General features: G+C 43.4%; 1 protein-coding gene across 2 annotated transcripts; it reads left to right on the plus strand.

The window, feature by feature from the left end:
- Window positions 1-852: 852 nt before the first annotated feature.
- Window positions 853-12,989, plus strand: LOC115112047 (transcription factor E2F8-like). Of its 2 annotated transcripts, none has more exons than XM_029638715.2 (14): window positions 853-1,132; window positions 2,187-2,262; window positions 2,452-2,700; window positions 2,792-2,945; window positions 3,200-3,505; window positions 3,715-3,876; window positions 4,141-4,278; window positions 4,546-4,740; window positions 4,838-4,925; window positions 5,238-5,745; window positions 5,925-6,200; window positions 10,797-10,923; window positions 11,109-11,461; window positions 11,745-12,989. In XM_029638715.2, exons 2-14 carry the CDS (start codon window positions 2,194-2,196, stop codon window positions 11,901-11,903), a joined length of 2,784 nt encoding a protein of 927 aa, XP_029494575.1. In that variant the 5' UTR covers window positions 853-1,132; window positions 2,187-2,193; the 3' UTR covers window positions 11,904-12,989. The 2 variants fall into 2 exon arrangements, with proteins under 2 accessions (XP_029494575.1, XP_029494576.1); XM_029638716.2 differs by having other exon boundaries at window positions 3,200-3,412.
- The last annotated feature ends 5,018 nt before the right edge of the window (window positions 12,990-18,007 follow it).

The following is an 18,007-nucleotide window of genomic DNA, read 5'->3' on the forward strand; positions in this document are numbered from 1 at the left end:
ACGGAGTCAAACATGTGGTTTCCTTATTGCAAAAATCGCTGAAGTTGGAGACTTTTATCTCCCTCACCAACTTCAAACATCTGCTATCTGAGCTGCTAACGGATCGCTGCAGCTGTACATAGTCTATTGGTAAATAGCCCACCCATTTTCACCTACCTCATCCCCATACTGTTTTTATTTATTTACTTTTCTGCTCTTTTGCACACCAATATCTCTACCTGTACATGACCATCTGATCATTCATCACTCCAGTGTTAATCTGCAAAATTGTAATTATTCGCCTACCTCCTCATGCCTTTTGCACACAATGTATATAGACTCCCCTTTTTTTCTACTGTGTTATTGACTTGTTAATTGTTTACTCCATGTGTAACTCTGTGTTGTCTGTTCACACTGCTATGATTTATCTTGGCCAGGTCGCAGTTGCAAATGAGAACTTGTTCTCAACTAGCCTACCTGGTTAAATAAAGGTGAAATAAAAAATATAAAAAATAAAAATGTCTGAGGTGTTTGACTCCGTTTTAAAACCCCATTTCAGCCATTACAATGAGCCCGTCCTGATATAGATCCTCGAACCAGCCACCTTTGCCGTATATTCGTGTTTTCTTCTTCGCCAAAATCAGAGGAAAAATAAAATATGGAGACATGTTGAAATAGACGTAGCCTAATTTAATGGTTGCCAAAATTGAATTGGCTTTATGCCAAGTTTCTGGTAAGATATCCGTGCAGCGTTTAATGTAAACTCGTGGGATCAGGCGTTGTGTGAGTCGTTTCAAATTGTGATGGTTGGCTCTATCCCGTGGGGGGAGTTCTGGGCGTTCTGTACGCGTGAAACTAGGCGGGACAAATGAAATGGTCCTCAAATCAACGTATTTTACTCACTTGGGTAGGACTACGGGGCAAAAGTCCTTTTGGCTCTCCTTTTACACCGTTAGTGTTGAATTAGCTGATCGTCTGGTTCCGAAATTGCATGGGGACATTGACAACTTTTTTTTTTAAATCAAGATATTAGGATTGTTTTGTCAGCCAATAGCAAAGCACACGTTTATCACCAATGCCTTTAGCTGCTTGACTTTGCAAGGGGATGCAAACAAGAATTTGAGAGGGGCACAAATGTAACCTGTGCTATAGGGTAAGTAACTACATATATTTGTGTTCATCATTTCTCTTTATGGGACTGTGATTGTCAGTCAGATCTTATTCCCAATCTTTAGCTAGCTAGCAACTGTACTGTACTTGTTGGAGTCTAGTTAACCCGCGCCTTACTGTACGTAACTAGCTGGTCAGCTAGCTATTGCTATCCAAATTGCATGGGATCTCATGTAAATAAATGTGCATTTGTAGTTTCTAACATTTAATACACCTCTTATGAAGTATTAAGGCGCGTATTTGTGACTTATAGCTAGCAAAAATGTAGCTGTTTTTGGAAGACGTAGTTATAGCTAGCGAGCCAGCTTTTTAGAAAAGGGTGCAGTGGTAGCATTGAACCGCGCTCGCAAAGCTCATTAGCTGGCCAACAAACTAGTTGGAAAGCGATACAATTTGTTCTGCCCAGCCTTTATTAACGTGTAACAACATTTTGTTACGCAAATGTATTCCTGCGGACTTGCTTTCGTGCACTATAAGCTATGTAAAGTAGCACAAATGACCCGTGTATGTCACATTTCAATGTTCCGGGTTGTGTCACTGGAATGTCTGCACATTCCGCGCCAAGATTTAAAAAAAATATTTACCTGCGCGGGACAGTCCGAATTCGATTCAGGTCATCGCCCGCTTCATTCTTACTGGTTACTTGCCGCAAAATAGGCGTGTAGTTGAAGCGGTTTTGCTTGATCATTCGACGGAGTGCATGTCAGTTACCGCCAAGCGTTAACTGTGATATTTTGATTCGATTCGATTTTTAATATTAATCTATTTAAATCAACCTAGAGCCACGGTATTATTTGGTAAATGTGATTGAATTAGAAGCGTAGCTGCTAGCTATATCGTTAGTATGTTAACACCGAAGAAATATAATGCAGTTAAGAAACGGTAACTAAGCCTATAACTTTTTGTGAAACTTGGATTGAGTGAATCAAATACATTGGTTTGCTTGCTAACGTTAACTGTTATTGATCTAACTAGCTAGACACTGCTTTTTTGTTAGCAAATTTCAGTCTTACATTCTTTTTTAAATTGAAATTTAGTTGGAAAATGTCGAGCACTTCACCGGAGTCCCAGTATCTGAGACATACAACTCAAACCACCACCTCTAATCACAAGGTTAGTAATAGCTAGCTACTACATGTTTCTGTTGATTTTTAAATCCAGGTTACTATCTTATTGTTTATATAGTAGTTAATATGCTGTATATGTATGTTCACGGGTATTTGACTGACTGTTACATAACTAACTCTAACCGTGACATCCAGTGATCCTTAAATAATCTTTGCTATTTACTTTGTCCAACAGGGGAATGTCTTTGCAGAGCCACAAGCACTGACGAAAACACCAAGGAAAGCATCTACCCAAGGCACTGTGCTAACAGAGATTCAATCCAACATGGGACCCCTTATGACCCCAACTAAAGGAAGGGAGACTGGGACTGGTGAGCCTTGGACCCCAACCTCCAATTTGAAAATGCTGATGAGCGCTGCCAGCCCTGAGATCAGGAACAGAGAGAAAGAGCTGTGTATGGACTCTGAGGGAGGGGATGCCATGGTAAAATAATACACACACACAAATGAGTCTGCAACTAAGACCTTAGAAATGTATTGATTGCCTGTTTGATCTTTTTCCTATTCACCCATAGGACCACGAGCTTGGAGAGGAAGGGGAGAAACAGATCAGCAGAAAAGAGAAGAGTCTGGGTTTGCTCTGTCACAAGTTCCTGGCCCGCTACCCTGACTATCCCAACCCTGCCCTCAACAACAACATCAGTCTGGATGATGTTGCCACAGAGCTTAGTACGTCCTGTTTTACTTCTGTCTCTCCACTGTCTTTATTCCTATTTCATTTTTTTTCTCAGAATAAAGCTGTGTTACCCTTATATTTTAATTTTTTTTGAAGAATGCAATAAATACAGCATGTATTCCCTAAGTCGAGGCCTATATGCTGATGCTGTAAATAAGCAGTTGCAAACTAGAGACAGACAGTATACAAACAAGACCACTTTACTCCTGTTCATTCAACTCACATTCTCTCTTCTCTGGCCGAACAGATGTGGAGCGCAGGCGCATCTATGACATCATGAATGTGCTGGAGAGCTTGCACATGGTCAGCCGGCTAGCCAAGAATCGCTACACGTGGCACGGGCGCGCTAACCTACCACAGACCCTGGCCAAGTTGCGGCAGGTGGGCGAGGAGCATCGCTACGGGCAACAGATGCAGCAGATCCGCCAGCGCAGCCTGGAAAAGGAGTTGGACTCGGACGGTGAGGAGAAAGAGAACGAGGAGGTGGAGGGAGGAGAACAGGGCCAGAAGGAGATGTTCTTTGTTGAGCTTCCTGGGGTGGAGTTTAAAGCAGGTGAGAGGCCAGGATTAACCTCATTTGACTAAGATATATTAATACAATTGTTCGTAATATGTAGCATGCAATTGATTGACCCTGTACGGCAAGGATTTTGTAGAAAAAAGTTTCCCCTGTAGATATTTCTTGTTTTAGTCGGCTGAACTGAGTGACCATGGTCTTGGCTATGCAATAACCTTGCTATTATTCACCTGTGTTCTCTCCAGCCTCAGTGAACAGCAGGAAGGACAAGTCTCTGAGGGTGATGAGCCAGAAGTTTGTCATGTTGTTCCTGGTGTCCACACCTCGGGTGGTCAGTTTGGATGTGGCTGCCAGGATCCTCATTGGAGAGGACCAGGTGGCTGATCAGGACAAGAGCAAGTTCAAGAGTGAGTGTTGAGCCTTTAAGGGCAAAACAGTCCTTCATGCCTCTGGCACAGCCTGTGGAAGTCTGTATATAGCATAATTACTAACTAGCAAATCTGTTCTCTCAGCCCATTTTTAGCTAGGATACACAAGCTTTGTCATACAAGTTGAGTGTGTAGTTGGCGCAATAAGTAAGATTCTGCACACTGAGATGCTCCCTCAAGTGCTTTAAGACCTTAGGGTCCTCATCTAGTGATGATGAGTAATGTCTGAATGTGTGTTTGCAGCTAAGGTCCGCAGGCTGTATGATATAGCCAACGTGCTGCGGAGCCTGAAGCTGATAGAGAAGGTCCATGTGACAGAGGAGAAAGGGAGGAAGCCAGCCTTTGAATGGACTGGCCCTGAGGACTTCCCCAGTGTGAAGGGTAGGCACTCATCAGAACACACTGTCTTCCCAATAATACTTCACTTGAAGGGGTTACTATACATAATAACACTATCACAAGGCCTTGATTTCTACATGATATAGAAGTACCCTGTGCCATTGAAGCTATGCTGAACTTTTGCTATACAAGTTAGTGGTTTATATGAACTTTGTGAGTCAGACACTATGTTACCATTTAACCTGTAATGGTGTCCAACCTGCCTCTCCCATTCACCAGACAAAATCTTGTGTTTCAATTCACACATAGAGACCACTGCCACTACAGCGACTGCCAAGAGAAAACTGGAGTCTCGTACCTCCGTAGACAACTGTGCCAAAAATCTCTTCTCCTCTCCGGGGAGTAAACGCAGCTTCACCCGCCACCCCTCCCTCATCAAACTGGCCAAGAGCATCCAGGAAGACCGGCGCAAGATCAACTCAGCCCCCACCAGCCCTGTCAAGAGTAAGTCCTGGGATATATTTAGATAGAGTCTGGGATATTATTCAGATGTTTTTACTGAGAGTTGGGTGTGTAAATTAGCTTCTGTTTTTCTTTTCAGATGATTCCTCGAGCAGTGAGTTCTTTCCCACCAAAATGGCCCAACTAGCGGCCATCTGTAAGTTCCAGCTTGACCAGCAATCAAACAAGTAAGTGCTGCCTGATTCTCATTGGTGGCAGGGTAGCCTAGTGGTTAGAGAGTTGGTCTAGTAACCGAAAGGTTGCAAGTTCAAATCCCCAAGCTGACAAGGTACAAATCTGCCGTTCTGCCCCTGAACAGGCAGTTCCTAGGCCGTCATTGAAAATAAGAATTTGTTCTTAACTGACTTGCCTGGTTAAATAAAGGTTCAAATAAAAAATTGCGCTATCGTATCCTTTGTTCTTCAAAATTAACCAGAAATGTTGTACGTTTCCTTGTTAACCTCAACTCAGATGTTACAATGAGTCTTTTCCCATTCCAGGGTTGTTGACAGGACACCGAAGTCTGCCGTTACTGTGACTGAGGCACTGCTAGCTCATCAACAGAAAGCTGCTAAAAAGCCAGGAGCTCCACAGCCCCCAGTATTAACACCCACAGAAGCCCGTGCCAGCACTGTCCACCTCACCCCACGGGCACAGTTCACCCCCCAACCTACTGGGGCAATGTCCTTCCACCCTGCCCAGTGTTCACCCCTCATCCCTATGCTGCTGCCCCAACACCAGGGAGGCGGTCCCTATGCCATCTACATGCACCCCTCCTCCTTAAGGCCACACCCCCTAACCAGGCCTCAGCCAACCAGCCTCGCTGTGCGCTCTATGACCTTCGAGGATAAGACGGGGCGGAGCCCGAGTGATGTCACAGTGCAAGGCCACTCGTCTGCTACGAACAAGCTGCCAACCAGCAGCCCCTCGGCATTAAAACGTGTGTGTTCAGAGAGAACTTCAGAGGAAAGCCCCTCCAAGGCCAAGAGGATTGACCCTAGCACAAGGGTAAGACCTGTTCTTTACACGCTACTTCTGCCTCTACGCAGCTCAGTTGTACCTACTTTGACCAGAATGTGAGGTGACTTGTCACTAGTAGAGAACTTTGGCAATGACATACAAATAAAGAAGCCTGATAAATAGTTATAGCAACAGTCATACCAAGCTAACCCACCTCTCTCCTCCAGGACACGTCTCCTAAGCTGTGTGAGATCCTCCAGGCTCGTCTAAAGGCGCGTCGCGGGGGTCTCGTCTCCAGCCGTCCCTCACCCCGAGCCCTCCACCTGGACCCAGAGTTCGTCAACACCCCTGGGAGCTCAGTGGCCGTCGCAGCCAATCAGACACTGGAGCAGAACCTGGAGACCTTCCTGGAGAAGGAGGAGAAGGTCGCAACCTCAGACAGCGAGGCAGGGCTCACGCCGGTCAGAGCTGTTCCACTGAACCCTCAACACCTACACACAGAGGTAAACACACACACACACACACATAGCTAAAATACTGATACTGGTAATAACAGAAAACACTTGGCTTTAGATGTTATGTGTGTACAATATCTTTGAATGATGAATAGGGATGTGCATCTTTCCCTTTCAACAATATTCGATTCACGGGCTCCAATACGATACAGGAACGATACGTTTTAGTTTGAAACGATTAGAGAACGAATCAATGCGATATGATTCAATGCAAACATTTGTTGCATAAACACATTCATTTTTTAAAAATTCGAAAATATTATGTTTGTCACCTGCTCCAAATACAACGGGTGTAGTCTTTACCGTGAAATGCTTGCTTACGAGCCCTTCCCAACAATGCTAAGTTTAAAAATAGTAACACAAGGAATAAAATACACAAAAATGGAGCAATACAGAGAGTACCGGTACCAGATCAATATGCAGGGGTACGAGGTAGATATTTACATGAAGGCAGGGTAAAGTGACTCGGCGTCAGGATAGATAAGAGTCAAATAAGAATGGAGTATCAGCAGAATATAAACGCGTGTTTGTATTGTCGGTGTGCGCGTGTGTGTTATGTACAGTATGTGAATGTGTGTGGGCTTTGTGCGAGTGTCAGTGCAGTGTGAGTGTGTACCGTAATTTCCGGACTATAAGCCGCTACTTTATTCCCACACTTTGAACCTCACGGTTTATACAATGACGCGCCTAATTTATGGATTTTTCCCGCTTTCACAAGATTCATGCCGCCAAAAAACTGAGCACCGTCACATAATGTGACGTAAAATAGAGCGCGCTCAAACCTCCCATCATTCTGATTACGGTAGTAATTTTGTCACCCTCATCATGGCAAAGACACAGAGAAATGCATATGATGCAGCTTTCAAGTTGAAGGCGATAAATCTGGCTGTTGGAAAAGGAAATAGAGCTGCTGCATGGGAGCTTGGCCTTAATGAGTCGATGATAAGACGTTGGAAAGCAGCGTGAGGAACTGACTCAGTGCAGAAAGACAACAAAAGCTTTCAGAGGGAAGAAAAGCAGATGGCCCAAAGTATTTGCAGCCACTCGACATCAGTGTAAATCGTGCATTTAAAGGTGGCGCTCCTTGTCATAAGGTGAATGCACCAATTTGTAAGTCGCTCTGGATAAGAGCGTCTGCTAAATGACTTAAATGTAAATGTAAATGTTGTTCAGTGGGAGGCTTGGATGACAAGTGGGGAGAAATCCTTCACTAAAATGGGCCGCATGCGAAGAGCAACTTATGGTCAAGTCTGCCAGTGGGTCCTGACAGCGTGGAGCATTGTCAAAAAATCCACTATCATCAACGGGTTTCGAAAGGCTGGACTGCTGCGTGTTGAAGGGGCAGCATGAGCTCAGCGGGGTATTTGCCTCCGGATGAAAGTGACGAGAGCGACAATGAAAACGATCCAACATCGGATGAAGCAATTCTGAGGCTATTCAACTCCGACACCAAAGGAGATGACTTCAGTGGTTTCAGTGCACAGGAGGAGGAAGATAGTGACCAATGACTTTCTTGGTAGGCTACTGTTTTAATTTTTGTTACAAGCCGTGTTTCGTTAAAGCCTATTTATTTTTGTTACAACCGTGTTTCGTTTAAAGGCTGTGTAAAGTTCATTTGTTTCAATGTACCGGTAGGCACCTGCGGCTTATAGACATGTGCGGCTTATTTATGTAAAAAATACATATTTTTTAATAATTCAGTGGGTGTGGTTTATATTCACGTGCGCTTAATAGTCCAGCAATTACGGTATGTATAGTCTTGTGATTGTGCATAGAGTCAGTGCGAAATAGGGTCTGTGCCGATTGATCTGGTGACCATTTAATTAACAATTTAGCAGTCTTATGGCTATTTAGTAGTCTTGTGGCTTGTTGGTCCCGTGAGCCGATGCCCCGGTACCGTTTGCCGGACTGTAGCGGAGGGGTAAGTCTATGGCTTGGGTGGCTGTAGTCTTTGCCAATTTTTCGGGCCCTCTGACACCACCTTATATAGATGTCTTGGAGCTCTGCCCCAGCCAGTGGAAGTCTAAATTAAAATCTGCTGATGATGAAGCCCATGAGCTGAGCTTCTCTGAGCTGGATCTGTCTGTGTGTGTGTGTGATGTATGTCTTTGGTGTATGTACTATGTAGGTACCTGAGCTGAGTTTTTTGTTCTGAAATTACCATCACCCACTAATTCACTTTTTGAACTCATTTATCAATATTTATTGTTTTCAAATTAGCTATGACATAGCCAATGAATATATTTCACAACTTTGGAATATATTTCACCCCCATCTCAAAATCGAATGGTTTTGACCATTTGGACATTTGTATGGAGTGATCTCTCGCTTTGGCCATGCAGTGTGCCTCGCAAAAGTGATTGCTGTCCTCGTTATGAAATTAGTAACCTTATCATGTATGTGTATATATATATATATGTGTGTATATGTATGTATGTGTGTATATATATATACATGTATGTATATATACACATATATGTGTATATATATACATATGTGTGTATATATATGTGTGTGTGTGTGTATATATATGTGTGTATACACACATATCATGTATGAATATCATGTATGTATATATATACGTATGTGTATATATATACATATGTATATATATATATATATATATAAAAAACATATGCACTGAGTATACAAGGGCTCCTGAGTGGCGCAGCGGTCTAAGGCCTGCATCTAGAGGCGTCACTACAGACTCTGGTTCGATTCCAGGCTGTATCACAACCGGCCGTGATCGGGTGTCCCATAGGGCGGCGCACAATTGGCCCAGCGTCGTTAGGGTTTGGCCGGGGTAGGCCGTCATTGTAAATAAGAATTTGACTTGCCTAGTTAAATAAGGGTTAAATAAATACAAAACTTTAAGGACACCTGCTCTTTCCATGACATAGACTGATCATGAAAAAAAAAAGAAAAGCTATGATCCCTTATTAATGTCACTTGTTAAATCCACTTCAATCAGTGTAGATGAACAGGAGGAGACAGGTTAAAGAAGGATATTGAAGCCTTGAGACATGGATTGTGTATGTGTGCCACCTAGAGGGTGAATGGGCAAGACAAAAGATTTAAGTGCCTTCGAACAGGCTATGGTAGTTAGGTGCCAAGCGCATTCTGTTTGTGTCAAGAACTGCAATGCTGCTGAGTTTAAGCTCAACAGTCTCCCGTGTGTATCACCCAAAGGACTTCCAGCCAACTTGACACATGGGCCAGCATCCCTGTGGAATGCTTTCAACACCTTGTAGAGTCCATGCCCTGATGAATTGAGGCTGTTCAGAGGGGAAATGGTGGAGGTGCAACTCTATTAGGAAGGTGTTCCTAATGTTTGGTATGCTGATCGTTTAAAGCAAAAAATATTGCTGATGGTGAACCTGAATAATCAAAATTATAAGCCCCTTCAGCAGGTATAGCCAGATGAGAGTTGTTTCTGATAGCTTACTTTAATTCCGGTAAAACAGCATTTTCAACAGCGCATACAGTTGAAGTTGGAAGTTTATATTAGAGGTCGACCGATTAATTATGTGGATATATTGAAGCAACATTTCAAGACATCAGTCAGGAAGTTTAAGCTTGGTTGCAAATGGACAATGACCCCAAGCATACTTCCAAAGTTGTGGCAAAATGGCTTAAGGACAACAAAGTCATGGTATTGGAGTGGCCATCACAAAGCCCTGATCTCAATCCTATAGAACAATTTGTGGGCAGAACTGAAAAAGTGTGTGCGAGCAAGGAGGCCTACAAACCTGACTCGGTTAAACCAGCTCTGTCAGGAGGAATGGGCCAAAATTCACCCAACTTATTGTGGAAGCTTGTGGAAAGCTACCTGACACGTTTGACCCAAGTTGAACAATTTAAATGCAATGCTACCAAATACTAATTGAGTGTATGTAAACTTCTGACCCACTGGGAATGTGATGAAATTAATAAAAGCTGAAATTAATCTCTCAACTATTATTTTGACATTTCACATTCTTAAAGTAAAGTGGTGATCGTAACTGACCTGAGACAGGGAATTTTTACTAGGATTAAATGTCAGGAATTGTGAAAAACTGAGTTAAATGTATTTGGCCAAGATTTATGTCAACTTCCAACTTCAACTGTATATAACAAAAATCTAGCAAATCACAAAGGTTGTCACAATCTTAATATCATGCAAGCAATTTTAGTATTTGAATGCTGAATGTGCCACACAGATTTGCAAGACCAACTCGCGTTGGTCAGCACGTGAAGCTGGGCACAGTGCGCAGTTTGACTAGGCTACTGATATTGCCTGGAGTTGTTCGGCATGCAAAAATACTTATAGAGCAATGACTGTCAAAAGAGTTACGTGCAGTTCGACACAAAAGATAAGCTGTGTTTTCGGATGTAGAAAGAATGTATTAAACTCATGAACCAGTGACTCATAACGTTTGAATCGATTTTCTGACAAATGCATGCTACATTTGGTCTGAGTCTGAAGACCAACGCACTTGTATCTTCAACATTTGAATCTGGGACCGATGCGTATCGGTGAATCGTTGCCTCCATAATACTGTCTTAATGACTCTTTTCTCGGTCTGTCTCTCTGTCGGGTTCCAGACTCTGATCCCCACTGGCTACCTGATCCCCATCTCCCAGCAGTCACTCTTCAGCTACAAAGACCACAACACAGAGAGCAGCAAAGCCTTCACACCCACCTACAACATCTACCACACACCCACCGCAGGTATACACATACCTTTTTTTAAAAATCAGTCAGTACACGCACGAATGCAAATTTGAACTGTCTTTTTGTTTATTTTTTTCTGAGGACCTTGAGTAAAGCATACAAGCATTCGGTATCAGATGACTTAAACTCAATTCAAATTGGAAATCTGTATCTTATGACTGTAATTAACTATGTCTTCCCAGGCTCTAGACCTCCCCCGATCCAGGAGTTCACCCCCACCAGCCTCCCCCTCCACAGGCCTCCCCCCTCCTCGCCCTTCTCTGCCCAGGGACACCGCTTCCCCAGCCCTGCCATCCTCAACTTTACCCTGCAGAACCTGGGCCTTATCCCTGGGCCTGGCTCTGTGCCAACTTACAGCCCTGGCACTGGCCACACCCCGGAGCACCCCAGCTCCATGCCCAGCCCCCTGCCTCCCCACCTGGGCCTGCATCAGAGGAGCGGCATGGTGTTCGTTAAGCCCATGTCCCCCGTGCCAGTCCAACATCAGATGACCGGCCCGGGCGGGCAACCACTCACGCTAATCGGCCTACAGCAGGTGAGATACATGCTTGCATACATACATCCACACAAACACTGTTACACACACAAACACTGGGTCGCACATACAGACAGCATACTTACACACACACAGCCTCACACCCCAATAATCTTGTCACACACACAAACAGTCGAAGGCAAACCATTCCTCCCTAATTGCTAATGGTGTGCTGCTAGTTCAGTGCTTGGGTAACTAGCTTCACTGATTATATAAACGAGGTGTGATGTTGATTGTAAAACAGCTAACTTCTCTGTCGTTTTCTTTCTCTCCTCCTCTTCAGATAACCACGCCCAAAGGGACGGCCCTCCCCCAGCACAGTTTCTTCCACACCCCGCTGGCTACCGTGGTAACCACCAGCCATGGACACACGGCGCCAGCGGGCACCAAAACCGTTTACATCCCTCAGCGGAAGCTGGACGTCACCGCTGAGGACACCTAAAGACTATGCTGCTACACAAACTTTCTGTATGTGTGTGTGTGTCTGTGCATGTCTGCATGGCTTTCTATGGTCCGACTGTCGTATTGTTTAAGGCTAGGTTGAGTGGTTTTGTGTTTTAGGGTATGTGATGTCGCCATATGAGTTCATCCAAAACTGGTCCATAGGTTACTCCAGCGTTTCCCACAGTCAGTGCACGCTAGTACTACACAACTGATTCCAATTATTAAAGCTTGACGATTAGTTGATTATTTGAATCAGCGGTGTAGTGCTAGGGCAAAAACCAAAACGTGCAGCCCTTGGGGTCCTGAGGACCGTTTCAGAAGCCCTGGTTTATTCCATTTCTACAGGGGAAGACAAAGTATGTGAACATGTTGTGGAATCTCCATACAGAAACAGCTGCGAGTCACCATCATCACAGCTAGCTCCAAATATAACTGATGGCGAGACCAGCCTTGGTAAATACTCTTAACCCTGGGGCTTGATACACGATATGCTGGATATTACTGTGTAATACTATAATACTACAACATACTTTTGATACTGGTGTATATGTATGGAAATATGATTAGGGCTCACCGGTAGGTATTAAACTGGCGAGGGGTGCTTTCTGTGTCTGAATACTAAATAGTGAAACTGTCTGTCTTTAGATTTTAAGGGGTTGTTTGCCAAAATGTAATACGCTGGCTGAGTATTTCAACATTTCTCAACGAGAAGTTGTATTGAAGTCCCATTACATCATCAACGTGCCATAGAGAAGAACACCAACCTAACCCCAGTTCACTGGGAGGACATTAATACATGACAGCGGAACTTTAATGACTGAAATAGAAACATTTGATTGAAAAGTATTGCAGATGAACTGTTTTTGCATGTGTCAAATTGGTAAGACTACAATTTTGCACATTGTACATGCTAACTGTTACCCTTCAAAAGCTGAACTGTATGTGATTAAAATGGAAGGGGTGAATGTTTTTTGATGGGATTCCTACCTTAGGCTAATCAGGTAATTGAAATCAGATCTTAATGCATAAGGAATGGACTTTAAGCGTCCTTGTATATAAAATGGTAAACTATTAATATTGTTAAGCCGGTGTCTGTCCTGTTCATGTATGCTTTACTGTCTCCCTCGGTTGATGAATACATGGTCGATGATATGGTGGTGTCCTACAGCATTAGTCTAGAGTATGAATACGATAAAGGTGGTTTCATATCAACATAAGTCCTTCCCCTTGGCTACTGTCACCCAGAAGTTTCAGGAAGTCTCTAGCAATCATGCTTGTGTAAGAAGACCAGGACAAATGGTTGGTGAAAGCTCCAGGTCCCAGCTTAGGGCCAGGGGTCTCTGTGGCCTGTGTTGTCATGGGGGGGGGGCTACTGTAGGTCTTGAGTGTCAGAACTGTTTTAATTTGAGCGTCACCATTAAACTGGATGATGAGAGAGATGGGCTGTATTTAAGGACTCCCCTCTGGGGTTTGGGGCGGTCGCACTCACTGATGAGACTGAACTGTGGGGGGAGAGAATGACACGGATTCGTCCACGGACCTGTGCAGGTACTGTAGTAAAACATTTCTGATTTGTGAGTGATATGTTTGATACATGTAAACGCACACTGATTGAATCAACGTTGTTTCCACATCATTTCAATGAAATTACATTGATCCAACACGGAATAGACGTTGAATTGACAGACCGGCTGTATTTTCAGTAAAACCGATATACAGCAGTGTCCAATCAGTGCCATATTTTTTTGAATATTTGGTCCAAGGATCTGACTGATGAACTTGAGCTCTCTCTAATTAAGTTGAAATGCATGAACATAATTTGAATTGATCCATCATGAAATTTCCATGTGAGGTAAGTGTTATTGACCAGGCTGCTTCAAGCGGTCCAGGGTGGATACTGGAATATGGTCTTCCATGGTCCTAATGGGCTACATTCCTGGAGTCTTATCACCACACACCAGCCCTATGAGGTGACGGACTACCTCTGAAATGAATGGGTGAGAAGAGAGGAGAGTCCGGACTGGCTGAGATGCCTTATCTCTGCTAGAACAGGCTCGACAACGTCGCTGTCACTATAATATGATGGGTATCATCAAAGAGAAACCAAATGTAGACATTCGTGGGGCGTTTTGTAGTCTGAACCAATCCCAATGCATGCATGGCCGTGGGAATTAGAGCTGCTGAGGGTTCTGCTGCACCTGTTAAATCAGTATTGAAATAATGTTTACAAATATATATATATACAGTATCAGTTAGTTGAAGTTGACACCTACTCATTCAAGGGTTCTTTTTCCTACATTGTAGAATAGTAGTGAAGAGAGCAAAGCTATGACATAACACATATGGAAACTCAGAAAAAAAAAAAGAAACATCCCTTTTTCAGGACCCTGACTTTCAAAGATAATTCGTAAAAATCCAAATAGCTTCACAGGTCTTCATTGTAAAGGGTTTAAACACTGTTTCCCATGTTTGTTCAATGAACCATAAACAATTAATGAACATGCACCTGTGGAACGTCGTTACGACACTAACAGCTTACAGACAGTAGGCAATTAAGGTCACAGTTATGAAAATTTAAGACACTAAAGAGGCCTTTCTACTGACTGAAAAACACCAAGAGAAAGATGCCCAGGGTCCCTGCTCAACTGCGTGAACGTGCTTTAGGCATGCTGCAAGGAGGCATGAGGACTGCAGATGTGGCCAGGGCAATAAATTGGAATGTCTGTACTGTGAGAAGCCTAAGACAGCACTAAAGGGAGACAGGATGGACAGCTGATCATCCTCACAGTGGCAGACCACGTGTAACAACACCTACACAGGATCGGTACATCCGAACATCACACCCGTGAGACAGGTACAGGATGGCAACAACAACTGCCCGAGTTACACCAGGAACGCACAATCCCTCCATCAGTGCTCAGACTGTCCGCAATAAGCTGAGAGAGGCTGGACTGAGGGCTTGTAGGCCTGTTGTAAGGAAGGTCCTCACCAGACATCACCGGCAACAATGTCGCCTATGGGCATAAACCCACCGTCGCTGGTCCAGACAGGACTGGCAAAAAGTGCTCTTCACTGACGAGTCGCGGTTTTGTCTCACCAAGGGTGATGGTCGGAATTGCGTTTATTGACGAAGGAATGAGCGTTACACCGAGGCCTGTACTCTGAAGCGGGATCGATTTGGAGGTGGAGGGTCAGTCATGGTCTGGGGCGTGTGTCACAGCATCATCGGACTGAGCTTGTTGTCATTGCAGGTAATCTCAACGCTGTGCGTTACAGGGAAGACATCCTCTTCCCTCATGTGATACCCTTCCTGCAGGCTCATCCTGACAGGACCGTCCATGCCACCAGCCATACTGCTCGTTCTGTGCGGGATTTCCTGCAAGACAGGAATGTCAGTGTTCTGCAATGGCCAGCGAAGAGCCAGGATCTCAATCCCATTGAGCATGTCTGGGACCTGTTGGATTGGAGGGTGAGGGCTAGGGCCATTCCCCCCAGAAATATCCGGGAACTTGCAGGTGCCTTGGTGGAAGAGTGGGGTAACATTTCACAGCAAGAACTGGCAAATCTGGTGCAGTCCATGCAGAGGAGATGCATTGCAGTAATTAACTTAGGGCTAGGCCCCTTTTTTCTCCACTCCCTGTCTGAATGACGTGCCCAAATTAAACTGCCTGTAGCTCAAGGCCCTGAAGACAGGATATGCATATAATTGGTACCATTGGAAAGAAAACACTTAGAATTTTGTAGAAATGTTAAAATAATGTAGGAGAATATAACAATAGATATGGTAGGAGAAAATCCAAAGAAAAACCAACCTGAATTTGTTTTGAGGGAGACCATCCTCTTAGAAATTCAAGAGAACGGTCATATTGAAAATTAGCTCCCTGGATGCAATTCCCATGTCTTACATAGTGTCAGCAGTCTTTGTTCAAGGTTTCAGGCTTGTACATTCAAAAACGAATAATAAATATCCGTTTTAGTAGAGGGACACAGTCTTGGAAATGTGTGTTTGTGCACGCCATGATGATATTACACACCTGCTAAAAATTGGTTTTCATATTGAACATAATTCTTTCCGGAAATAAATATAATAGTTTGATTACATTTTAGGGTATCTGAGGAGTGAATAGAAATGTATTTTGACTTGTTGAAACAAGTTTAGGGGTCGATTTTTAGATTCCTTTCTCTGCAAGTTGAAGTGGATTATTCAAATCGATGGCGCCAACTAAACTAACTTTTTGGGATATAAAGAAGGATGTGATCTAACAAAAAGACACTACATGTTATAGCTGTGACCCTTTGGATGACAAATCAGAGGAAGATTTTCAAAAAGTAAGTGAATATTTAATCGTTATATGTGAATGTACGAAACCTGTGCTGGTGGAAAAATATTTTGATCTGGGACGCCGTCCTCAAACAATCGCATGGCATGTTTTCCTTGTAATAGCTACTGTAAATCGGTCAGTGCAGTTGGATTAACAAGAATTTAAGCTTTTAGCTGATATAAGACACTTATGTACATAAATGTTTAAAATCCTTAATATTTATGATTTTTTATTTGAATGGCGCGCCCTCCAGTTTCACAAGCGGGACACCTAGCCCTAAGTTAATGCAGCTGGTGGCCGCACCAGATACTGACGGTTACCTTTGATTTTGACCCCCCCCCCTTTGTTCAGGGATGAGTTATTCCATTTCTTTTTTTTTTTAAGTATTTTATTTTTGCATTTTCCAATTAAGAACATTCAAAACAAAAGTGAAAAGATATTAGACAACGATAGGACAAAGTGACAGTAACAGACGAGCGTAACAAAAATTAATTATAATTATATAAACAAACATACAATAATAAAAATAATTTAAAAAATAACGATTGGATCACCTGCCGTAGGCTACATATTATACATTACGTGTGAAACATTATGTGAGGATTATATATAGATTCAATCAATGTGATGTGGGGGGAGATTCTCCATATAGACAATAAAAGGTTGCCAAATTCTGTAAAATGTCTTTAACTTATTCCTCAAGCAGTAAGTGATTTTCTCCAAAGGGATATCAAATCAAATCAAATGTATTTATATAGCCCTTCGTACATCAGCTGATATCTCAAAGTGCTGTACAGAAACCCAGCCTAAAACCCCAAACAGCAAACAATGCAGGTGTAAAAGCACGGTGGCTAGGAAAAACTCCCTAGAAAGGCCAAAACCTAGGAAGAAACCTAGAGAGGAACCAGGCTATGTGGGGTGGCCAGTCCTCTTCTGGCTGTGCCGGGTAGAGATTATAACAGAACATGACCAAGATGTTCAAATGTTCATAAATGACCAGCATGGTCGAATAATAATAAGGCAGAACAGTTGAAACTGGAGCAGCAGCACAGTCAGGTGGACTGGGGACAGCAAGGAGTCATCATGTCAGGTAGTCCTGGGGCACGGTCCTAGGGCTCAGGTCCTCTGAGAGAGAGAGAATTAGAGAGAGCATATGTGGGGATACAACTATTAACTTCCGAAAGCCACATTGCAACTGGCAGGGAGGAATCCAATTTCCATTTCAAGGCAATACATTTCTTGGCAATCGCTAGCAATATTTCTGTTAGCTTTATAGTATGGCTTTGCCTAAGATTGGTGTTAGTAAAGTTACCCAGTAGACAGACCTCCGGGTCTAAAGGGAATGCAACCCGTGAATTGAGGATATGGTATCGCATACCCCCTGCCAGAAACCGTGTAGTTTTGAACACTGCCAAGTGGAATGGAGGAATGTTCCTTCATCTGAGCCACATCTAAAACATAGGGAGGAGATATCTGGGTTGAACTTGTGCAGTCTAGATGGGGTGATATAGAGCTGATGGAGGAAATTAAACTGGATCAGTCTGTATCTGGAGTTCAATGTGGATGTAACCCCATCCCTGCATAGGTCACTCCATAAATCCTCATCAAGATCAATACCCAGATCTTTCTCCCATCTAAGTCGGGGTTTATCTAGCCCAGGCAGTGTTAGTCCTGACATAAGAGCATTGTAAACACGGGAAATGGTCTTGAACATTGGTTGGTCTGCGTGGCAGAGTTGTTTAATAGGTGACATCTTAGGTAGGTTCCATTGTCCCTTGAG

Source organism: Oncorhynchus nerka, linkage group LG27 (assembly GCF_034236695.1).
Source record: "Oncorhynchus nerka isolate Pitt River linkage group LG27, Oner_Uvic_2.0, whole genome shotgun sequence".
Taxonomy (NCBI): Eukaryota; Metazoa; Chordata; class Actinopteri; order Salmoniformes; family Salmonidae; genus Oncorhynchus; species Oncorhynchus nerka.